This window comes from Podarcis pityusensis (assembly GCF_964106645.2).
Source record: "Podarcis pityusensis genome assembly, chromosome: Z".
Taxonomy (NCBI): Eukaryota; Metazoa; Chordata; class Lepidosauria; order Squamata; family Lacertidae; genus Podarcis; species Podarcis pityusensis.
This window is the reverse complement of record NC_138044.1, coordinates 29,811,416-29,837,511: the sequence shown is the minus strand read 5'-3', so window position 1 is coordinate 29,837,511 and position 26,096 is coordinate 29,811,416. Positions and strand designations below refer to the sequence as shown.

The 26,096-nt window shown below is 42.7% G+C and overlaps 1 protein-coding gene and 1 long non-coding RNA gene across 3 annotated transcripts in view; one reads left to right on the top strand and one right to left on the bottom strand.

Moving 5' to 3' along the window:
* Positions 1-26,096, bottom strand: part of LOC308468814 (connector enhancer of kinase suppressor of ras 2-like) — a 317,637-nt gene that overhangs the window by 199,778 nt on the left and 91,763 nt on the right. For both annotated transcript variants that reach the window (XM_080991239.1, XM_080991238.1), the window contains exon 2: positions 14,304-14,467. In XM_080991239.1, the coding sequence (XP_080847365.1) occupies positions 14,304-14,467 (164 nt within the window). The remainder of the gene's footprint in view (positions 1-14,303; positions 14,468-26,096) is intronic.
* LOC308468869 lies at positions 17,904-23,017 on the top strand. Its single transcript, XR_013981910.1, has 3 exons — positions 17,904-18,111; positions 19,786-19,992; positions 22,405-23,017. It is a non-coding gene; the product is annotated as an uncharacterized lncRNA (long non-coding RNA).

The window sequence follows — 26,096 nt, the reverse complement described above, 5'->3', positions numbered from 1 at the left end:
GCAGCTCTCCAGGATTTCAGACAAGGATATCTGTCAGTGTGGACAATACTGAGCTAGATGGCCCAGGGGTCTGGCTCAAAAAAAGGCAGCTTTGAATGTTCATACTGCTTTACGCAGCACTTTCCTGTTTAATATTTGGCAGAACTCAGGGAGTTGCCTCTTTCTGAGTCGGACCACTGGTTCATGTAGCTCAGTATTGTCTACCCTGATTGGCAGCAGCTCTCCATGGTTTCAGACTGGGGTCTGTCCCAGCCTTATCTGGAGATGCCAGAGATGGAAGTTGGGAATTTCTGCAAGCGCATATGCTCTATCACAGGGCTATGGCCCTTTCTCAGACTTTGGTCTCCACAGAGGAACATTTCTTAAAAACCTAGATCCTGGTATTTGCATTTTACAGATTCAGTAGTCATGATTTAACTCCCGAGACTGACTGTATCCTAAAGTGTTAACCCAATGGTAAATAAGTGCTTGCCCCAGAGATTTCAAGAAACTGTTAAATAAAATAGCTTGTAACGAGTGCTAATTATACAGGGATGAGTTGTTAAAAGAGAATTTGCAAGCTTTCAGGAAAACTGAAACATGCAACAGGAGAAAGGCATGCTTTAAAGACATTTTGTGTTGTTCATTAGCAAATATGACAATTAAGAAATTACTCTGATCCATTATATCTCAGGCCAGTCAGTGAAGAAGTAGCTGAGCAGCAGAGACATTTAGAAAATCCTTATCCAAATGTTCTACATGTGTGTAGGTTGTTGTCTAAGAACATAAAAACAATTTTCAGTGATGGCATCTTAATGGGTGTTCAGTTTCCACAGAGCATCTGGAAAGTGTTGGGGTACAGTTTTTCTGGCTGTGTGAACAACACCAAACATCCTTGGGCATAGGGAAGAACACAGGTAGAGCCCTACTAGGTCAAGCCCAAGGCCCTTCTAGTCTAGCATCCTCTTCTGACTGTTCCCAAACAGGTGCCTCCTTGGAAGCTCACCTGCAGGATCAAACCGCATCAGCACTTTCATCCCCTGTGATTCCCAGCAACAGGAATTCAGGGACAGACTGAAGAACTGAGTATGAACTAGCATAGATAAACATCGTGTATGAAATAGAGAGGCAGAAAGAAATTCATCTGAGTTTGGTATCAGCTCAAAGAGGGGCTCACTGCTGTGACTAGCTTTCTTGTTCCTGCTCCCTGTCTGTTCAAACAAAGGAATAATTTTTACAAAATTAAAAAACACCCACCCGTAACTTTGCAAAGGTAGATTTGCAGTGTTCCCTAGGAAGAGGGATTGGCTGTTAAACCGCTCTGGGAACTATAGCTCTCCTAGGGGAATAAAAGGTAAAGGGACCCCTGAACATTAGGTCCAGCCATGACCGACTCTGGGGTTGCACGCTCATCTCGCTTTACTGGCCAAGGGAGCCAGCGTACAGCTTCCGGGTCATGTGGCCAGCATGACTAAGCCGCTTCTGGCGAACCAGAGCAGCACATAGAAATGCCGTTTACCTTCCTGCTAGAGCGGTACCTATTTATCTACTTGCACTTTGATGTGCTTTCAAACTGCTAGGTTGGCAGGAGTAGGGACTGAGCGACGGGAGCTCACCCCATCACTGGGATTCGAACCACTGACCACTTGACTGATCGGTAAGTCCTAGGCTCTGTGGTTTAACCCACAGCGCCACCCGTGTTCCTAAGGGGAATAGGGGTCCCCTAATAACTCTCAGCCCCCTTAGCAAACTATAGGTCCCAATATTTTTGGGCTGTTTTAAGTCGAATGATACTACTTTAGATGCATAGTGCAGATGGGACTGCTGTTGCGCCTTCAATATTTTTTGCAAAACTAGCTCTGAATCTGCATACATGCACGTACACACACTCCACCTCAGTACCATTTGGCTTCTGTGCAATCTGGTATTTCAAGAACGTTACTCTTTTTCATTCAGCTGAGAGATGAATGCCAGAGAAAGGAAAGGGCACTGCAGTTGGAGCTGACTGATGAATTGAAACAAACGCACACAACAAAACTCCTGACTGACGATGCAACATCTTCACTCATCATTATATAAAGTTCATGATATTTAAAGTGAGTATTTTAAATAACACAATGAAGCCAGCCAGGACTTTTGCATCCTGCAAACATACTTCCTCTATGTGTGTTGAGAAACCCTACAATGTGATTTGGCTTTTCTGTCTTTCTTTTTTTTAATGAAAAAAAGCACATCAGATGTACATTTCCAAATGGCTCTCATCCATAGTCTAAATGGTGCTGTCATAAAGCAGGACAAAAACTCTGCTGTTCAAAATAACTTTGTTTATTGCTTTATTTTTTAAGGTTGTTTGGAATGGAGACATTTGGGGAACTGGATAAAGGATGTTTAGGCCCCATACATTAAAGGCACATTCAAAGTGCCTGGCTTCCTAAAAAAAGAATCCTGGAAACTGTAGCACACCCCTTTCAGAACTACAATTCCCACCACTCTTAACAAAATACAGTTCCCATAATTCTTTGGGAACTGTATGTTCCCATCACAGAAATAGAGAGGAAAAACACAAGGCAAAGATAAGCATGCTTGCATATTGCAGAATTCACTTTGTCTATGGGTCTCTTTAGGGACCGAAGAGAATGAACACCTTTGGCATCCACCCACAGACAGAATGACAAGCACACCTGTTTGTTCAACTTTTGAATTGCCTTCCCCTTTTTATATCATTTGTAGACCATTTCATGAATTCAAGGCACAATCTGCATACCTGTTTTATCCCTATCATGTGAAATGACTGATTTGTATGCATTCATGGTTCTGATCACAATCACCCAAATGCACACTCTTTTGTTTCTTCCTGATGAGAGACACTGTAGGGTAGTGGCTGCAGAGCTGAACGAGAACCTGGGAGACCAGGCTCTACATCTCTACTCAGCCATGATGCTCAATGGGTGACCTTGAGCCAGTCAACACCATCATGGGTTCCTTGGAGAAAAAAGGTGGGATATAAATGCATGCATGCATGCATGCATGACTAAATAAATAAATAAATAGTACAGTGGTACCTTGGTTTGTGAACAGTCTGGTTTGCATATGTTTTGGATTACAAACATGTCAAACCCAGAAGTGCGCATCCTGGTTTGTGAGCTTTTTTTGGATTACAACCCATTTTGGGAGGGATTACGAACAAATTTTTTTTGGAGGCCCCATTGGCGAAAGCACACCTTGGGTTACAACCTGTTTTGGTTTACGAACAGACCTCCGGAACGGATTATGGTTGTAAACCAAGGTGCCACTGTATATGTGTCCAATATGACATCATTAATTTACAAGAGGGAGGCATTAGAAGGCTTGGGTAAGGCCAAGATTTGCAGAAGTACAAACTATTTTTGAGGTGGGAGAGATGACCCAAAATAGGCCCATGTAGACTAAGGCTGCCCAGTGGCCACACAAGGCTAACAGACTGTTGGAAGAAGGGAATGGAATCATGAGTAGTAGCACTCCACACTGTAGCAATAGATGCATACACACCATGCATTTAAAGCATGTAGCTTCCACCCAAAGAATCCTGGGAATTGTAGTTTACCCATCACAGAGTTACAATTCCCAGCTTGCATGGAGATTACTTTCCAGGCAATTGCATGTAAAGCTGAAATTGCATACAGTCAGAACAACCCTGGAATCACCCTGCAACGACCATCCCTACCTTTCCGAAGCCGGTGCACAAAGAGGGACTTGACCCCCATGCAAAGCAGAGAGCTTTTAAGCTTCTTGCCTTCCTTACTGAGTTCTGAGAGGCTCTCATGGAAGCTTCCTAGAGCCTAGTAAGCAAGGAAAATCCAGCGTGGAAAGAGCTTTTAAGCTCTCCACCCGGTGTGCATTTAATTTGTGCGATTTCAGCTGGCCAGCCACTAAGCGCGTAAAATATACAAGATTCAATGATATATTCTAATAATGGTCATGCATTCCCTTTGTCAAAAGAGCTATGGTTTGTGGGAGGATAATTGTTTCTGACTGTAGCAATGTGGTGGGAGATCTGCTTTGCATGCAGAAGGTCTCGTGTTCAACCTCTGGCATTTCTAGGTAGTGCTAGGAATGTCCCTCTCTGGAACTCTGAAGAGCCACTGCCAGTCAGTGTCGAAAATACTAAGGTAGATGGATCGTTTTCTAAAAGCCAGGATTTGGAGACAGATGTCCAGTGATTTTCTGCAAAATATATGACGATGGTAATGTTAATATGCCAGCTCTCACAGTGTTAAATGAGATGTAAGGGGAGAAGTCTAATAAGCAGGAAAAAGTCTGCTCAAGGAATCCCCCATGTCAGGTGTTATTCATGCCCTGCCAGTCTTGTCACTCCACAGCAGTGTTTTTAATTGGGTAATGATGATAATCACATACTCCGTGGGCAAGAGAGTGAGATATCTGAGTAAGAGGCAATTGAACCCAACATGACCTAATTTTCACAATGTCTTATCACAGAAATCCACTTCCATGTAATTTAACTTATAATTTTGCAGGGAGAGTGTCTAGTGGAATTACTATTATGTTGACTGCTAGAGTTACTACAGGGCAGCTCTCATTGTACTGATTTCTAAAGCTCTGTTTATGTTGAGCTTCTACTGAGTGAGTGATGTCAGGGGTTTTGCAGAACACTTCAAATGCAATGGCATAAACTGTTGCCTTTCTCAGCCTTCATCAACCTGGTGCCCTCCAGCTGTTTTGGAACTATATCATCCCCAGCCTTCAGGCATGCTGCCCAGGGGCTTTGTGTCCAAAACACAATACTATAATATTGGGGAAGGCTGGTCTGATCTACTACATATATGTTAGTGGCTCTGTCCTTTATTAGGACAATGAATCATATCCAGCTAAAGGGCACACAGGGGAAGGACTTCATTTGGACTATCAAGGAGCAAACTTTTCTATCTGCTGTGCCTCAACTCAAGTTTCCAGTGGAGACACAACTCAAGGTGGTGGGCATGTCTCTCTTCACCATTTTAACCTCAGGGAAAGCTGGTGAGGTAAGTGATTCATGCATTAGTCATGCTCAATACTTGATGATTGCAATGAGGTCTGTGTGGGGCTACTCTTGCACTTTGTCCAGCTGGTGCAAAATACTGTGGTTAGACTGTTGGCAGTGACAGACTAACGCCAGCTCGAAAACATGCACTGGTCACCCATATGTTATAGTGGCAGGTTCAAGGCTCTTGTATTAATTTACAAGGACCCTAACAACTTGGGTCCCTTGATCCCTTAAATTCCTGCTTGATCACTGAGATCTTTGGGGAGTCTCTGTCAGTGGTCACCCATGGCTCAGGCACGCAGCCTAAGAGACATAACTCTCTCTCAACTGAGATCACACTGGCACACTCTGTTGTTGAGCTTCACTTTCTTAGTCATGCAGGAATTGTAAGGTAGTGTTCATGAACTGTCTTATGACTTTTTAAAAAAAGTTTTATTCTCTGTATTTTACATGCCTGGCTTAAAAACGCTCATGGTTAAGCAATATATAAATGCCTTAAATAAAAACACACATGTTAGGCTGAGAGACAGCAACTGCCCCAAAGTTGTCAAATTATTTCATAGCTGAGTGAGAATTTGAACCCTGGACACCCAAGCTCCTAGTCCAACACGCTATAGCATACCTGAGGAATACCCTCAGATCAAAGGGCAGCCCCCTGGTTTTCTTGTACTTCCTTATTACTACATTAGAATATTCACTGGGGCAGCAATGATTATATTAAGGAGTATTCATTTTAATAAAAGATACTGCTGACTTCAAAGACACCGCATTAGATTCTGAGCAGCTGCTGAGTTTCTGTAATGCAAAGCTTGTAGGGAATGCAAGAGAGGCAGCTTTAAATGTATTTTGCATCAAATATTAGCCTAGCAGGCTGAACATGCACAACTGTAAAGGTAGCAAAAAACACACACCCAGGGCTGCTCTAAATTATGGAGAGCTGGCACAGCCTAAAGGCAGGACAGAAGCAGCAGTTGCTGTGCAGAATACAAAGATGATATGGCCCTGTCCTCTATTTCCATGAGTTCTCATTTGTATTTCAGTCTGAGGCTATGTACACATGATGGGCTTAACAGTCCACCCCCCTGGGCTGGCCCAAGATGATTTGGCACATGAGGTGGACCATGAAATGCACCACCACTGGAAATAAGGGGAGAGAGAAGATCTACATTGGGAACAAAGTGGAGGAATCAAATCCACCTTATCAGATGGAATCAAACACTGACAGACAAGGAGGCAACAGATCCAGCCTCCAAGGTGTGCACCACAGGTACTGATGGCATTGCAGCGACAGCAGCAGGCAATGCATTTCTTGGAGACTGGATCTTCTGCTTCTGGGGATCCTGCTGCCTGAGGCGGTCGCCTCGCCTTGCCTCATGGGTGGGCCAGCCCTGCACTCCCCCTGCCCCCGGGTTTCAAGTTGCATATTTGTGTTGCTGCACATACTGGGGAGACGGTGGGGATGCCTTAACATGACACACATTACTTGTTTCCCTGTGTTTGCAGCCCCCCAAACTCCTATCCAATGAAACTGTTATGTGCCCATGAGCTGCCACCTGCACAGATGCTACAGCCATCTGAAATGTACACACCTCAGCTTAATAGCGGCTCATGTTTTGAAACTGGATGGAAGTTACTTTGAAGCATAAAATAAAAATAGTCAACCACTTTCCTGAAGAAAGGGACTATCCCAAATAAGGGCATATCTTTGGTGGGATGTTATGTTATGTTGTTATGTTATGTTATGTTATGTTTTATGTTGTTGTTATGTTATGTTATGTTTTATGTTGTTATGTTATGTTATGTTTTATGCTCAGAAGGCTTGATTGTCCTCTTCCTCAAATCTATGATCATAAACTGGGCATCTTGTCATCCCCCCCCCCCTTTCCTCTGGACAAATTCATGAGACTTCTAGATATCTGCAGGGGAGGCCACAAACCAGAGCACACCAGTAATCCTTATCCATTGTAAGTGAAACATGAACATACTTTATTAGCCTATTTATCATAAAGTGACATTTATCAGGCTTAAATGATGCAAAAATGACTTAATTGGGCACATCCATTCAAATGAGAAATAATGGTAGCAAAACCAAATATCCTGCTATTTTAATTCCCCTAGGGAAGCCAGCAATATTAAAAAAATAAATAAAAAGAGAGTTACAGCAAGGAATATGTGAAGACAAATAGAGCAATAATTTGAAATAAGCACTGGATTTCCTTTAAGGGGAAAAAATGAAGCAGGATTTAACAGGAGAGCTGTAGTCAATTAGAATGTTGGACTAGGACTTGGGGGCCAGTGTTCAAATCCTCACTCAGCCAAGATTCTCACTGAGTGACATTGGGCTAATCACCAACTCTCAGCCTAACCTACCCCACAGGGTTCTTGTGCTAATAAAATGAGGCAGGGGAAGGACCATGTATGTCACCTTGAGCTCTTCACAGAATGGTGAAATATAAATGCAATGATAAATGACACTAGAAATAAACAATTGAAGGCTGTAGTCCTATACATGTTAACTCAGAAATATATCCCATTGAATTCAATTAAATATACTCCCTCCCAGGTAAGTGTGCATAGGGCTAAAACCTAACAGCATAATCCCAACAAAAAAATTCCTTCCAGTAGCACCTTAAAGACCAACTAAGTTAGTTCTTGGTATGAGCTTTCGTGTGCAAGCACACTTCTTCAGATACACTGTGTATCTGAAGAAGTGTGCTTGCACACGAAAGCTCATACCAAGAACTAACTTAGTTGGTCTTTAAGGTGCTACTGGTAGGAATTTTTTTGTTTTGACTATGGCAGACCAACACGGCTACCTATCTGTAGCATAATCCCAGGCTTTTTTTCCAGAATTAAGTTCCATTGAGTTCAACATATAGGATGGCAGCCTTAGGATTCTATTTTCCTGGAAGTAAGCTTAAATGAACTCAATGGGATCCAGGCATAAATGTGGGATTTGTGCTCCAAGATTATTTCCTACTCAAAAGAAGTAAATTACACTCTTTTCTTAGCTGGGTTTTGATGAACTAAAGAAGCAAACCGGCTGAGAAGCAGTCTAAGAAGTGCTCCCATCTGTCATTTCCTGACACTGTGTAGTTCTGATAAAGAAAAGGCTTGAAAGGATGAGCACTCTGTGTTTGTTTATAATAAAACAACATAAAAATAAAATTTACATTTTTAAACAGAAGAATATTGAAACATGCTGTGTGCCTTTCAGTGTTTGGGGGCTGTTTGAAGGCTCTCACTTCAGAGTACTGCATTCGAGAGAGCAGAAGTGTGTTGGAAAACTCCTACCATCACTGTCAAAGGAACAACTTAGACACAGGTGTGGGGCTCAATGGCTTGTAATTATTGTGGCTCTTTAGAATCTTGTACCTGCGGAATATTTGCTTTTATCCTTTTTCAGATATAGAATGGCTCCCCCAAGACCTGGGTTGGGCAAATTCCTACGTGCCTATATCCAAATTTGAGGGAGCTGGTACCAGGTTATCATTTTGCATTTTTTGATTGGCATTGGTCTTTCATATGGATGAACAAATGCTTCCATTTCCTAAACACCAGCATGAAACAAGACGTGCTCTGGGGTACAATCCCTATAGGGCTTTTTACTAGAAACGATTTTTGCAAGAGGATCAATGTGCAAGATTTTTGTACAGATGAGTAAGATATGTACATCCTAAAGCAAATGGTGTCCAAGTAAAGAAAAGTCTTTGGTGACGCCTCCTTTGTATTTGTTAACTTTTGGATTACCTTATTTTTAATTGCATTGAATCCCATCTCACAACTCAAATGCAGAATCTGCATGCCTGACTTATTCCTGTCATATAAAATGACAGATCCCTGTGTGCAAATGTGATTAAAATCACTCACATACAGCGTTTTTTTATAATGGGCACTGATGTTGAACATTTTCTCAAAAAATAGTAGCAACAATATTAATGCAATGCCTACCATGCTTGTCACTGCTACTCACTTTAAAAGTGAAGATGTTTCCACTGTTGTCATTTACAAATGACTAGTATAATTTAAACAGAATTACAATACCCTAATATAAACATTTTAAACATAGTGTTTGGAAACACATTGCAAATTTGGAGAAGTGCAGAATTTGAAGGGAAGCTGTGTTTTGGATCACACTCAAAAGTGCAAATTGGGCAGTTTCTCATTAAAATGCAAACAAAATCAGTTTCTACCCCATCACTACAACCACTGGAAGCTAAACCAGATAAGATGGAGGCATTTTTGTTGAGACCCATTCAGTTCAATGTTCATTTCTCATGAGTAATGAACATCAGGATGAGTACTGAACAGGTAAAGGTAAAGATAAAGGGACCCCTGACCATTAGGTCCAGTCGTGACCGACTCTGGGGTTGCGGCGCTCATCTCGCTTTATTGGCCGAGGGAGCCGGCGTACAGCTTCCAGGTCATGTGGCCAGCATGACTAAGCCGCTTCTGGTGAACCAGAGCAGCGCACGGAAACACCGTTTACCTTCCTGCCAGAGCGGTACCTATTTATCTACTTGCACTTTGTCGTGCTTTTGAACTGCTAGGTTGGCAGGAGCAGGGACCAAGCAACGGGAGCTCACCCCGTCACGGGGATTCGAACCGCCGACCTTCTGTTCGGCTAGTCCTAGGCTCTGTGGTTTAACCCACAGCGCCACCCGCGTCCCTACTGAACAGGTACATTTTTTTAATTAAAAAGAAAAATGCCACCCCATTTGCCACTAACGGGGTGAGGGATATAACCTTTTCTGGTTGAAGCAGAGCTGATTTCCATGCTTCCTAGCCGACAACATTTTATTCCCAGAACGACAAGATCTTGTTCTGGGACATTCTATGAAAAACAGGGCAAATACTAACAGGAGTCATTTCGAGGGGGTGATGGCAGCTACTTCCCCAACTACAATGTTTCACAATGAATTAATGTCTGGGGCATTCTGGGAAAATAAAACTGTAGGAAACAAGAGGCGGGCGGGCGGACACCCAAATCAATGCTTCTGCCACTACATGTGCTAGAAAGAAGCCAAACAAAAATAAAAGAAGAGGGTCTTGGGAAATGAATATGAGAATTACATAATGAATGGGAATGTAATGAATGAATAACAAAGCCAATGTGATCTTAATGAATGAAGAACAAAATGAATGAGGTCTTTAATAATAAAAATGAGTGGAGGAACAAAACAAAGCAAATTTTTTCCATACACTTATGTGTGAAGCACGAACTGAGAGAGTGGCACTCTGGGTGGCTTGCTTAATGAGGCCCAACATCTGTCAGACTCTGACAATCTCTAGCACTGACTCACCAGGCACTGACACCAGCCATGAACCCCACTCCCCCTTCATTTCAGTGGGAGTTTTATCAGAGCCAAAGCATGTTCCCATTTAATATAAAGAGAATGCAAATTGTTCTAGACCTTAGTGGTTGAAATGGTGCATCTGACGGCAACTTCTAGGGAGCATCAGTGGCCCTTTTGTAATGGTATAAATAACCATGTATATAACATGTCTGCACACCTTATGTGCAAGCATCTGAAGCTGCTCCAATCAAGGCATTAAGCTGCTAATATTTAAAATGTGCTTTAATTTTTATTTTGTAACTCCCCCTCTCCAAAACTAGGCTGCTCTTTTAGTGGCTTTCTCCTTAGACTGCACGTAGCAGACAATGAGGGCAGGCTAGGGAAGAATAAAGGATAACTAATCCAGTGATATTGAAACACTGGGCTGTGTATGAGTCAGAGCACATCTGGCAATGTGGACTCAGTAAATTAATTTGGATATGCACCAATGGACAGTAATCAAGCTTTATGTCAGCCAATAAACAGCAGCGTAATGAAGTACAAAAGCTTGCATTAGGTTTAATCACACCAAAGTTCTAGCCGCTTTAGAACTTAGCAGTGAGGCCTAAAACAAAATGAACACCCAGGTGTCTGCAAACAGAACAGTGTATTCCTACTACCACTACCAAAACCAAAATATTATTATTCTAAGTTGTATGAGTTTCTATTTTTCCCATGACTCTGAAGCAAAAAGAGAAAAGCAATGGCACAATTCGGTGTGTGTACAAAGTGGTTTATGTCAGAGTGAAACCTGATTACAGATTACAATCAAATTAAAAAATACATTCTGCAATATGTGCAAATCAAAGACTACGGAAGCAAAATGGGAGAAAATGTCGCTTCTTTCAAGAGCAATGGTTTTAGCATGAAGAGGGCCTTACTGCACACAGCCATACAAAGATTTAGCAGTATAAAATCTTTTAACAGTCTGGGATGCAGAAAATGTGGAGTGCTTTTAGGAAGAAATTGGGATGTAAAAGGGAGACAAGACAGAAAGAGAAGGAAGAAGCTTTATCTTCAATGTGCACTAGTCCAAATATACTCGCGAGGCAAACTATAATGACACTGCTGCCTTTTCACTGGTGAATTAGGGCAAAATGAATTGGAGAAGAGATGGAAGTCAAAATGTGCTCTCTGTCTCTTTCTCTCTCTCTTACTCTCATGATAATACCAGAACTTAGAAGCCATCCAAATAAAACTGAAGGCTAGAAGAGTCATAGTAAATGCAAGATCATACAAAATAAAAAAAAATTCCTATCTGAAGAAGTGTGCATGTACACAAAAGCTCATACCAATAACCAACTTAGTTGGTCTCTAAGGTGCTACTGTCAGTGTGCAAGTAGATAAATAGGTACCGCTCCAGCGGGAAGGTAAACGGCGTTTCCATGCGCTGCTCTGGTTCGCCAGAAGCGGCTTAGTCATGCTGGCCACATGACCCAGAAGCTGTACGCCGGCTCCCTCGGCCAATAAAGCGAAATGAGCGCCGCAACCCCAGAGTCGGCCACGACTGGACCTAATGGTCAGGTGTCCCTTTACCTTTACTTTAAGATGCTACTGGAAGGATTTTTTTTATTTTGTTTCGACTACGACAGACCAACACGGCTACCTACCTGTAGCAAGATCATACTTCACACAATGTAAAGTGAAACTATGGAATTCAGTCCTACAGGAGCCAGTGATGATCATCAACTTGGAATGCTTAGAAAGTGTTTTAGAAAAATTCATGGAGGATAAGGGTATCAGCGGCCACTAACCACAATAGCTATGTTCTTTTCTCCACAGCCAGAGACAGTGTGCCTCTGAATACCAGTTGCAGGGGCTCGCAGGTGGGCAGATTGCTATTGTGCTCAAGTCTCATTTGTGGGTTTCCCATAGGCATCTGGTTGGCAACTGTGAGAACAGGATGCTAGACTAGATGGACCATTGGCCTGATTCAGCAGGCCCTTCTTATGCTCTTATTTTCTACTACTGAGTTAATGGTCTTTTTTAGCAAATCCTTGTCAAATGGTATTAGCTTCCTATTACACCAGCACAAATTCATGGGGAAATAATGACAATAATCATAACAATAACAATAGCAAATGTACACAGTGCATTACAGATTGTGTTAAAGGACTGAATGTCTGCATGCAGCGCGTTGCAGAACAAAAATACAAAAACAAAACACCAGGTCTTGTCAATGTATTTTTCATTTCACTATTTAGTAAAACTGGCACCTAGTTCATAATAAGGTTTTATGTTTGCCATTACACTGCATTGCCCCCCCCCCCCAATGCTAATTGTCAAGTCAGAGCTTGGAAAGACAGAAGCAAATGAGATATCATTATCTCTAGCCTTTACTTGGAGTGAGCTACAAGGTCAAAGTCATCTAGAAAGAGCAACTCTTTGATAAGAGCTGCCAATTGCTCTTTTGGCTCATAAATACACACAGAGAGAAAGATTATGGAGTTTTCATGAGCAGAATCTTAAGTTCTACTCCAAAGGCATTTCATAGTTTCAATGGTATTTCATAGCTTCATGATATATTACATGGTGCAGGGCAGAGAAAGGGGAAAGTCCATCAAAGAGGTCAGCAATTGTGAGTTCTTGGGTCAAATCTGACCCAAGAAATAACATCTGCTCTCCAAGCACCAATGGGCAGCATTTCTTACTATGGGGACCAGAAAAATGGCATTTTATCCAGAAGACACAACTCCCTGTTGATTCTCTTTGATCTTTCAGCAGCTTTGATCTTTGAAGCATAGCATTTTTCTGGAATCTATGTCTGAGTTGGGAGAGCTGTTTGACAGTGGAACAGACTCCCACAAGAGGTGGTGGACTCTTCTTCCTTGGAGGTTTCTTTTTTTGTTTGTTTTTGTTTTTGTTTTGTTTTGTTTTGGTTTTTTTTTAAGCAGAGGTTGGATGGCCACCTGTCATGTATGCTTTAGCTGAGACTCCTGCATTGCAGAGGGCTGGACTAGATAACCCTCGGGTCCCTACCACTCTGCAATTCTATGATTCTATGAACACCCGCATGAAACCACTGAGTGGCGCCGTCCAGAATTTTGGAGTCAGCTGTCAGCAATATGCTAATGCAGCACGGCTCTATTTCTCCATTACATCTGCAGCTGTGGCAGTGGGCGTCTGACCTTGGTAAAGAACTGGATGAGAGCTTAATCCAGATAATACAGTGGCGCTGGCAGTGGGTGGTTCCCTAGCATGTCCCTGGCATTTCCACTTAAAAAGAAAAGAGGAGGTGGTAGCAGTTGATGGGGAACATAATCTCTGCTAGAGATCCTAAAGAGCTGTTGCCATACAGCTTAGAAAGCCAAGTACACAAATTGTACAACCTGCTATCAGGGCTGGAGTGTTCTATTTTGCTGCTCGAGGCAAAATGGAACCACACCCTGCCATCACTGTCACCACATCAGTGCCGACATTGGCGCTGATTTCTGGCAAGATCTCGCCAGAAATCAGCGTTGATGCCAGCCGTGGAGGCCATGAGGTGGCTGGGGTTGAGAAAAGCTAGGAAGGAAGGGGCAACCAGCTGGACCAAAGAGATGATTAATTGGACATGCCAGAAGATGCTAGGGAGAGACACACCAAGAGTACCTCATTCTTACCTGCTTTAAGCTCTCCTCCTATCCATCACCAAGGCCAGGCTGCCACTGCCACAGCTACTAATGTAAAGGGAAAATACAGCTGTGTGACATCAGAATGTTGCTGAAAGGTCACTCCAAAACTCTGGATGACACTACTCAGCAGTTCCATATAGACGTTAAACAGCATGGGGGATGAAATAGAACCCTGTTTCACACCACCCTGAAAGCTCCACAGGGCTGAAGAAAACTCCCCAAGCACAATAGAAGCTCCAAAATTCAGACAGTAAGAATTTCAGAAGCATCGTTATGACTTGATCTGCTTACTTCAGTTTGAAAGATACACAGAGATCAACATGGAGAGCGTTCCAAGTAAACAGGTCCACTTACCAAAGCACAGAGCAGATCCACTGCTTCCAGGATGAGTTCTTGGTGACCGATTCGAGTGACTCCCAGCTCTTCAAGTTCCTGATGAGTAATGTGTAACAGCTGTTCTCCATTGATCTTTTCCCTCTCAAAGTTCTTTATGTATTGTTGAAGGCAGTCATCAAGGCCTAGGTTCAAACAGCAACAGGAGTACTTGATTAGGAATAATAAAAAAGCTGCCTCATTGCAGCTTCAGCTCACTGTTTTCATCTTGATGGAATATAAAAGCCTATGTTCTTTTAAGGAAAGAACACAAAATGGAATGATATCATTTCACACCTTGTGCACTGGTACACATCTTTTATATTGCATATAATGTGAAATTAAGTGCCATATCCCATGGCTAAGAACATGGGGAAACAGTTCTCTTGACTTGTCCTACGGGGCCATGAGTTGAACACAAACAACAGAGAAGCTGCAGCCAGTTTTGGCTTCCCATTACATGAGTACGCCATACGCACATAGGCAACACTCACACAACTGTTTTATAGGCACAATCGTATACGATTTCGCAATCCAGGAGTTGGGAACCTCAATCTGAGGCAGGCCCCGATTAAGACTTGGGGCTTAAGTGATTTCCTTTTATAGGCCCACAATCAAGGCTTGTCAGGTCTCTGTGGTTCCTGCATTTGGTAACCCCATGTGTTGTGTCTTTCTTAGAAGCAGACTCCAGGGACTTCAGGTGAACTAAACATGAACAGTATTATTTAAAACTACAGCAGACACGAAGCCTTACTTACTTCTAGGCCTACAGGCCCACACTGACTTCCTCACCCCACTCACCTCTGTGAGAAGTAGTTCCCTTTTCAAGTCATTGCTCTTGGCCTAGGAACTAACTACAGTGGTACCTTGGTTCTCAAACGCCTTGGTCCTCAAACAACTTGGAATCCAAACACTGCTAACCCGGAAGTAAGTGTTCCGGTTTGCAAACTTTTTTCAGATGCCGAACATGCTCCGTTTTGAGTGTTACGCTTCTGATTTGAGTGCCACACTTCCATTTCGAATGTTACGATGGGGTCTGTCTGTTTTTGCTATTTATTTTGTGCCTCTATTTATTGTGCCTCTTTTTTGTTTTGTTTTTGTGACTGTGTGGAACACAGTTCAGCTGCTGATTGATTGATTGATTGATTGATTGTGTGACTGCAGTACATTGTTTACTGCTTTCATTTTATGGCTCAATGGTCTCGCGTTAGATAGTAAAATTCATGTCAAATTAGTGTTTTAGGGGTTGTTTTTAAAAGTCTGGAATGGATTAATCCAGTTTGCATTACTTTCTATAGGAAAGTGTGCCTTGGTTTTGGAACAGACTTCCGGAACGGATTAAGTTTGAGAACCAAGGTACCACTGTATATAATTAATGTTGTTGTCATTTATATGGTGGATGTGCCATGTTGGTTTCCCCACAAATGTTATGTTAGATGATGTATTGATGTACTGTATGACCCCCCCCCTTTCCCCCCTTGCTTTATGGTACCTCGTGTGTGAGTGTGTGTGTGTGTGTGTGTGTGTTTCGCTGTAAATCGCTTAGAGGCCTTCTGATGACAAGTGACTGTTAAGTATAATAGATAACATAAATAAAATAAAATATACTTGCCCCAAGATTCTAGCATTGCAATGCACTATGCACAGGTCTGCCCTTGGACATGAGCTGATGCAAAATGCTGTGGCTAGGATGCAAAAAAAACAACCCCACACATTACAGATGGTAGCCATTCCAAGATGGAAGGCAGCAAGTATAGCATAAAACTCAGGAACACATACACTCCGATGCTTCTATTTAACTAAGTATATTATGATTTATTTTGACAATTTCTTGACTTAATTATTATCCTCTCCAAGCAGCGTGCAAAAATCCTCAATACACTGAAAATAAATTTTAAAAATCAGTTAAAATTATAAAATGAAAATTCTGTTCCAATGCCTCCTGGAATTTAATCTCTCTCTCTCTCTCTCTCTCTCTCTCTCTCTCTCTCTCTCTCTCTCAAAGAGCTATTTAAACAGACACAAATGTCTTCCAGACCATGTCTTCCCTTGTTTTTCTAGCCTCTAAATGTGGCTTCCCCACCCCACTCCCTAGGACACGTTTTGCCTTTCGTCGTTGTTGCTATTTTAGACTCTCCGTTCACTTCGCAAAGTGCTCTGTGTCGTGGCAAAGCAATGGTGAAGAGATCGGGCCAGGCCGGGCCAGCCAGGCACTTTCAGGATCAGGCATCATTTCTATAATTACCATTTCCTTTTATGATTATCCAGACACGGGCTGTGTACTAGAGGCGTCACGTTTCTGGCTTTATGGAGGGAAATAAATCTAGCGTGCCATTACAATGAAATCATCTCTTACTATTTCCTACCATTACTGAAAATTAGCAGAGGTGTGAAACGAAGAAGAGGAAAATGTTTACTGCTGGGTTCCCCCTCCACCCCTCTCTTCTGTTTCTCCGGGATATATTTAAACCATGTTCTGTAAACCATGTCACAAAGGTGAGGGCTGATACTGAAAATGCAAGAAGTCCAACTATTTTTATTTTCTGGTCCCTATTCCTTGTAAACAGCTGCCTCTATTACGTACCTACTTTTGCTTTTTGCACACTTTGAATAGGCCTAGCGTTGGCTACAACACTGAGCTGCTATGAAGCTAGAGCTGTATCCAACTAAGTCCTGCTTAGAGTTATGGATGAGGGGAAATGTATTTTAAAAGTGAACCAACCGCATCCACACTTTCCAAAACAATATGTGACCTGAAACATAGTTATCCTTTGGCATTTGCAGTTTTCCAAATTTTGTGATGTTTCCCAAAAACAACAAGTTTACAAAAATGAAAAGGGATATATTAGTAGAAAATAAAATACAAAAAGGTATTGTGTTAGGAGAAATGGCTTTGTAAAAATGTGCACATTTCTCAAAGTTGCATACAAAAATATGCTTATTAGAAGAATATTTAGCAAAATCTGCTTTCCTACAATTTCCACCCACAAGTTCTAGCCCTGCCTTCTGAAGCAACATATCCATTTTTGTAGCTATTCGAATACTATTGTGATAAGGTAAAAGTAAAGGACCCTTGACAGTTAAGTCCAGTCACAGACAACTCTGGGGTTGCGGCGCTCATCTCGCTTTACAGGCCGAGGGAGCTGGCGTTTGTCCACAGACAGTTTTTCCGGGTCATGTGGCCAGCATGACTAAGCCACTTCTGGCAAAACCAGAGCAGCACATGGAAACACCGTTTACCTTCCTGCCGGAGTGGTACCTGTTTATCTACTTGCACTTTTTGGCATGCTTTCAAACTGCTAGGTTGGCAGGAGCTGGGACAGAGCAACGGAGCTCACCCCGTCGCAGGGATTCGAGCCACCGACCTTCTGATAGTCTCCCCTTAATTCTCTGTTGCCCAGATCTTTCAACTGTTCATTATAGGAATTTGGCTTCCAGAACCCTCACCACTGTCCTTCTTGCTCTGGACCCAAAGTACTTCTTAAAATGAGGTGCCCAGAAGTGGACACAATGGGTTGCATCCAATGCTAGTCCTACTCAACCCACTGAAATTAATGGACATTGTTAACTTAGGTCCATTAATATCAGTAGGTCTCCTCTTGAGTATAATTTACTCCATACTCTTCATGGTTAAGCAGCACTCCAATCTCTGGCATTTAAATCACACATTGGCTATGTGAGTGTGCGAAGGGATGTATCGAGTAACCAGAGCACATTTCTACAAATGTTAGATGCATCAACACTGAAAGGCAGTACATAGCCTGCCATTTTACATACCCCTGCTGATGAGGTATATTTTGAACTGTTTTTACTGTAGAGCAATTGTGTTTTCTTAGCATATCTTTAGTTCAAAGAACACACACATCCCTTTGGCTTTAAAAATAGTGTAGAGGGCAATGGAAGGATAAAATAAGATGTCAGGCAACAGACAGAATAAGGCTTCTGCAACATGTAATGATGCAGTACAGAAGCATGCCAGTAGCCCTTGGTTAGATGCTACAAGTGTGTTCCCATTGTTATCATTGGAGTATTGGAGGGTACAATAGTTTGGATGCTCTGCACCAGCAATGTTGGACTTTTCAAAACTATTGCTGGGTCGCAGCTTGGAAGATAGCTTGGTCATGAAAGATATCAGTCTCAGCACAGTGTTCATGGCCAACAATCAACTGGGTTCCTTGGCCTTTTGTTCTTTCCCCTCCCAACATCAGCTTAATGCTCTACCCGACCCACAGCAACCCTCACAATCTGAGTGACACCCACATTCCTCACCCCATCCCTAAATCCAGACAATTTGATTTGGGCCTTGGCCAAGTCTGGTGCACAACCCTACTTCAAACTACTGTTCCTGTAAACTCAGAGGCACACAGTTGAATGCGAAGGCAACATGAGGGAAGAGAAAAGAAGGTAATATATTTAAGCAACAACGCAACAACGCAGCAGTTAAACTGGGGGAGGGGGCATTCAGAAGGATTTCCCCCAAAGTCCCCTTCTGTGCTTTTGACTTGCTCTGGGATAAACCAAACAAGTGTGTCGTGCTCCGATAAGGAAATTATGTGTAGCTGGTTGATCTAAATATGCCTTTATGCCAGGTACATCTATTATGAAAAAGCAAAACTGGCATTTTTTATGACTCAGGCTGCTCTTTCATAGATCCCCAGGGCATGAGCCTTTTTGGAAGACATTTACTTAATGGTTCAAACAGTATGGCAGGTGACAATGCAAAGAACACAGAAAGTCACTGATGAAGAACCCAGCTGTCTTGTAATGTGACAGTACACAGTGCATACAAAAGAAAGCACGGCTGAACAGCTTTCTACACAAGCGTATGCGTGATGGTGAACATCGTGACCCATATTACCAATGAATTTAATGTCTTCCAGTAATTTGGCCACTGCCAGTTAAGGAGATGGAACGGAAGAAGATAAAAATGAATCCTTTTCTGTGGTGCTTTCAGCACAATGCCCTTCCTCTCTAGCAGATATCTATACTCATGTCAAGGTTAGTTGTTTTTTAAAACAATTTTGCTGTAAAGCTTTGTGTTCCATTCCAATTCCAGCATAAACCTAAATACACTCATAGGAATACTGCCACCATGAGCATTTCCATCAAAGTCTGTCTAAAAAGGTAAAGGGACCCCTGACCATTAGGTCCAGTCGTGACCGACTCTGGGGTTGTGGCGCTCATCTCGCTTTATTGGCTGAGGGAGCCGGCGTACAGCTTCCGGGTCATGTGGCCAGCATGACTAAGCCACTTCTGGCAAACCAGAGCAGCGCACTGGAACGCCATTTACCTTTCCACCAGAGCGGTACCTATTTATCTACTTGCACTTCGTGCTTTCAAACTGCTAGGTTGGCAGGAGCAGGGACCGAGCAACTGGAGCTCACCCCATCGCGGGGATTCGAACCACCAACCTTCCTTATTCTTTAGGAGACCATCCTAATTTTTTTCTCCAGTTACTCTCCAGCAGTAGTAGTCCAGCTCATCTTGAGGAAGAAGATAGAGACAGGAAGCATTCATCTTTTTCAGCCAGCCCTGTCTTCTCTGCATCCTGGGAAGTGCCATAGCTCAGTGGTAGAGCAACCACTTTGCATGCAGAAGGTCCTGCTTCAGTCCCTCGCATCTCCAGAGTAGGCTGGGAGAGGTCTCTGTATGAAACTCTGGACTACCATCAGTAAGTGTAGACAATACTGAGCCAGGTGGATCAATGGGGGTACCAGAGCAGAGGAAGTCTTAGTGTGACCTGTTGTTTTCTTCTGCAGATAAAAGTTGGGTTTTTAAATGCCATAACCGATTCCCATTGTCTACATCTTTGCCCCCAAGTGATCCTTATCTGGTATGAGGACAGGGATGATACTTGCACACAGTGGCCCTATTTTTATCTGTGAAATGCATTGCTTTCTTGTCCTGAACCCACTGTATGGATGCAGGTAGGGGAAAGAGGAGGATGAAAGTTAACTGCAGTTTCAAACTCCTATGCATACCTGTAGCTTGTGCTCACTGGGAGGGAGATGCCATCAATTGGCTCAAAAATTCCAACATATGGCTCAAGATAGCCAACCACGCTAGCTTAATAAACTGCCAATCAACTAGGCACAAATTATGGACTGTGGCATCCCCAGTGAGGACAGCTTAGTGGATCACTCATCCACATTTAACACTTTAAGAAACCACTGGAGAAAGCTGATTCCCACTAGCCAGGGATGGGGAAACTTGTCGCTCTCCAGATGTGGTTGTACTCTGACCATTGTCCCTGCTGGTTAGGGCAGATGGGAGAGCTGCAGGGCAACAAGTTCCCCAATCCCTACTATAAACACAATGGGATGGTCATTAGCTCTGAGGCTTTAACAAATTAGGGAACAAGAAACGAAAAAGGGCAGGTCATAGCACTTGCCAGAGATTATGAAGTTCTAAGAGTGTTTAAAATCTATATGGATCATCATGGCTCCCCGGATTCCCTGGGGTCCTGCATCATTAGGAAAATAAGATCTGGCAAGGTCAGGGTGTTCTGCTCTGCTTGCTCACCCTTACAATTAAATCTTCACAGCCATCCCTATCTAGATATAGGTGCTAATGCTGATGACTCATGTCCAACCTGCCAAATCTTATGCCCTCTAGCCTGATGTAAATTCCTTTGTCTCCCAGGATCATGTCTTAATCTGCTCATCTTCTTTTCCAGTTATCTAATATATCCCCCGTTGGCTACATTACTGGCAACCAACAAATTTTTAAAAGTTTTAGGATCGTCAATCAATCTATCTCCTTCCAATTTCAGCCATGGACCAGTAAGGTTTTAAAAGTTAAGCCCATAATCCCCAAACAAACCAATATAGAATCGTAATCATAGAATGGTTGAGTTGGAAGGGACCATGAGAGTCATCTAGTCCAACCTCCTGCAATGCAGGAATCATTCGCCCAGTGTGGGGCTCTAACCCATGACTGTAAGATTCAGAGTCTCCTGCTGTACCAACTGAGCTATATAATATTGGGTCTGATGAAAGATTTATTTTTTAATATATAATGCAGACAAGTTCCTTTCCTCAACATGATGTTTCAAAGTGCCAACGCGTGATCCTATAACCTACCCCAAAAGTTTTATATCCCACCCACATTAAAAAGGTCCCAAGGGCCCACTAATCTCTCTATATATTTTGGGAAGTTGTCCTTTCCTTTGCTGAGCATTTGGATACCTCTTATGATATCTGAAGATAGGAGGGGGGGAAACCATGTATGCCACCTTGAGGTCCATGGAGAAATACTGTAAATAATAATATTGTAAGCACAGTTTGCATGATGGCTCCTGAGATCAACGAACAGGTTTTAGTCTATATTTGGATGCAATTGGATGCCATTTTGAATCAAGATGACTGATTGAATCTTTCAAAACTGCACTGATATTTTGGTTCCTGATATTCCTGAGCAAATCAGGTTATGAGGCTGCCATAAAGTAAATAAGCATTAAAAACAACTCAGTTAATCTCTGTACAGTGGTACCTCGGGTTACATACACTTCAGGTTACATACACTTCAGGTTACATACGCTTCAGGTTACAGACTCCACTAACCCAGAAATAGTACTCGGGTTAAGAACTTTGCTTCAGGATGAGAACAGAAATTGCGCAGCAGCAGTGCGGCGGCAGCAGGAGGCCCCATTAGCTAAAGTGGTGCTTCAGGTTAAGAACAGTTTCAGGTTAAGAACGGACCTCTGGAATGAATTAAGTACGTAACCAGAGGTACCATTGTATTAGAGAAGGAGTGTCTTTGTGGACTTATTTTGAATCTTACAATAATATACACCAGAGCAGATGTGCATTAGAGTGCAGAAAATTCAAGATGAGTATATTCAAAACTTTTCACATGGAGGCAATGCATGTATACACAAGTCTGTGTTAGGATTTTCACCAACCTATCCATAACAGAAATAAATAATATAGAACTTCTCTGAGCTTCACCACCTGCTTCAAAACAGACCTTCACACAGATGAAATGAATTCAGGAATGTGTGTGATCATGGCAACAGGATGCTTTATATCTGTCTGAAACCAAAATGCCATTTGCCTTATTCTTCCCACTCCTTTTTGTTTAGATTTCCTACACAACATGAAAAGCCTCCTGCAGTATCAAGGATATGGATGCACAACATTTATCTTCTGAAAGGACATGGGAGGTCCAAAAAAGCACCTCCCCACACATCCAGAGTTTGTCATTATCACACCAGTGTTTTGGCAGGCCTATCATCTGATACAACTGCTGACATTCAAGTTAAGGTTGCAATGTGCCTTCAAAAATGTTTGGTTTACGAATGCGAAGCAAACTCTAAATTAAGCGCACCATCAACCATTCATGAAACAATGCCTCCCTTTCGTCCAGCCAGTTATTGCATTCACAGTTTACAAATTTGTAAATTTGATCTTACATCATCTGAAAACATGCAAAATTCACACAACATCAACGCAAGTGGAAGACATAACCTTTCCTAAATGGTGACTTAAACCTCAGTTCAAGATAGTGATGTTCTTACCCTTGCCATGACCTAAATAAGTTTAATTTTAAGTATTTCAGTTCTTATTCATCTTGTTTATTACACTAACTTTTTGCTTTTTACATGATACTGTCTGAAAGCAACTTAACAAAGTAAGAAAAGGAATATTAAAACCAAATATAATAACAGCAATAAAACAGGAACCTAAAATGTTCATCCATAAATATATAAGAAAAAGGACGGATTCAACCAAACCCTTTTAAGTTGTTTATATAATAACTAAAGTTGGGTTGCACAGTGATGTGGCCACATTTGCTGATGATATTAAACTGCTCAGCATCATTCATATATATATATATATACTCTCTCTCTCTCTCTCTCTCTCTCTCGGGACCTGAGCTGCCAGTGACTGACCAGGTATGAGACCTTCCATACAGTGGTACCTCAGGTTAAGTACTTAATTCGTTCCGGAGGTCTGTACTTAACCTGAAACTGTTCTTAACCTGAATCGCCGGAGTATGATTTCTGTTCTCATCCTGAAGCAAAGTTCTTAACCTGAAGCACTATTTCTAGGTTAGCGGAGTCTGTAACCTGAAGCGTATGTAACCCAAGGTACCACTGTATTAGGAATCATTAGGAAAGGAATTGGGGGGGGGGGGCTTACAGTACCATAATGCCATTATAAAGATCTATGGTGTGACCGCACTTGGAGTACTGTGTACAGTTCTGGCAACCTCACCTCAAAAAGGATATTGTCGAATTGGAAAAAGTTCAGAAAAGAGCAACCAAAATGATCAAAGAGGATGGAGAAATGCTTCTTCAAGAAAAGGTTACAGCTTTGAGTAAGAGGGGGCATGACAGAGCTTGTTGACACCCAATGAAGTAAAATGTTGGAAGATTCAGAGAACACAAAAGAAAGTACTTCTTCACACAACACACTGCAGAATTCGCTCCCACAAGAGGCAGTGATGGCCATCCACTTGGATTGCTTTCAAAGAGGACTGGAAAAATTCACAGGCGAGAAAGAGATCCATGGCTACCAGTTATGATGGCTGTGCTGTGCCTCCACAGTTGGAGGGAATAATGCTTCTGCATTACCAGTTGTTGGAAAGCACAGATTGCCAGCAACACACACGAGACAAGAAAGATGGGTATATTTATTAAAACATAACAACTATAGAATTGGGATAAAAGCAATGACAAACCTAGACATCTTAAAAAGCAGAGACATCACCTTGCCAACAAAGGTCCGTATAGTTAAAGCGATGGTTTTCCCAGTAGTGATGTATGGAAGTGAGAGCTGGACCATAAAGAAGGCTGATTGCCAAAGAATTGATGCTTCTGAATTATGGTGCTGGAGGAGACTCTTGAGAGTCCCATGGACTGCAAGAAGATCAAACCTATCCATTCTTAAGGAAATCAGCCCTGAGTGCTCACCGGAAGGACAGATCCTGAAGCTGAGACTCCAATACTTTGGCCACCTCATGAGAAGAGAAGACTCCCTGGAAAAGACCCTGATGTTGGGAAAGATGGAGGGCACAAGGAAAAGGGGACAACAGAGGATAAGATGGTTGGACAGTGTTCTCGAAGCTACCAGCATGAGTTTAACCAAACTGCGGGAGGCAGTGGAAGACAGGAGTGCCTGGCGTGCTCTGGTCCATGGGGTCACGAAGAGTCAGACACGACTAAACGACTAAACAACAACAACATAGAATCTGCCGGTCAATTCAACCAAATTAACCAAAACCAATGAGGTCTGGGAGCTGAGGTGCGTTGACGGGAAGATTTCCCATCAATCCTGAGCCAGCTGCCAGCCGCATGCTGTGATCATGCAGGAAGGCCTGAGGAAACTCCTCTGATCCTCACTGCCTGCTCCTTCAGTATATGAACCCGACATGCGCACCAAGGCCCTATTGGCCAACATTCACCCCAATGCACCCAACTGGCCCAAAACTACTTTGGCTCTGATATTAGTCAGATATTTTCCAAAATCCACTCAACCACCTGAGCCAAATGCCAATTAACCGAATTCAAATAAAATGCAAGTCAAGCAGACAACATTCAACAGTGGGAAGAAGACGAGAAAGAAGTGATACGTGTCAATTAGTGTCAACCCAAAAATTCCTACTTAATGAAGGCAACTAGCAGAGCCCACACTGGAAAATAGGAGGGTGAGTGTCTTAATGGGTAGACAGAAGAGGGAAGGGAAAATTGCCCCCACGTGGCTGCCTCCTTTGTGGGGGAGGAGGGTGTGGCAAATGAGTCCCCCTCACCATATGGGAAAGGAATGGAATTACAAGTGTGCTATTATATAGTCCTGCTTTCAGACGTCCCACAGGCATCTGGTTGGCCACCGAGAGAAGAGAATGCAGGTTGAGATGGGCCCATAGCTGTCAACTGTCCCTTATTTGGCGGGAAAGTCCCTTATCCCAGCGCCGTGTCCCGCTGCTGTCCCTTATTGATGATGTCCCTTAAATTTCCCGGGTTTCAAAGGAAACAGCTCCTCTCCCTCCCTCCCTGCCAGCCAGGGAGGAGGGAGGCTCCAACTGTGTTGCTTGGCTGCGTTGCTCACCCAATAAGAAGTCTAAGAATGACTGCGGGGTGGAGCTTGCATGCCTTGTGCCGATCAAATCGGCCGCGTTGCCTGGGGACTCCCCTTTGCTCAGCGCTTCCCAGCGGAGAGGTGACGGTGGTTTTCCTTGCTGCATCCCCTTTGCTGGGTTGCTGCGCTGTGGGAACCACCGCTTGAGGCTTCGTTTGGCTGCTGGCTGGGCTTTCTGCCTTTGGCTTGGAGGGGCTCAGAAGTTGAACATACCAGTGCTTGGGAAATCCCTTATTTTGGCTGCTGATCCCTTATTTTTGAGGCTGCTGGTCCCTTATTTTCAAATCTGTAAGCTGACAGCCATGGATGGGCCACTGGCCTGATCCAGCAGAGTTATCTTTGTTTTCAATGGTGGAGCTCTTGCTTTGCATGCAAACAAAAATGCAGAGCTAGACAGGCCAATAATCTAACTAGATATAATGCTGCTTCCTATGTTAACTCGTTTCTGAATGTTTTACAGTGCAAAGGGCCCTTTTTTCAATGAAAAGGGAAAATAAAATGCCCAGAAAGATTTCAGGCAGAGTTTAATTTCAGCATTTGAACTTCTGCCATATTTGCATTAGGAGAAAACACTTTCTTTTCTAAGAAGGATATGTTTTCTCCACAGTCTCTAAAATTCATTAACAACTAACAGGATTTTGTGCAAAATGAACTAAAAGACCAAGCACATAACATTCTAGCCCCAAAGGAGAAT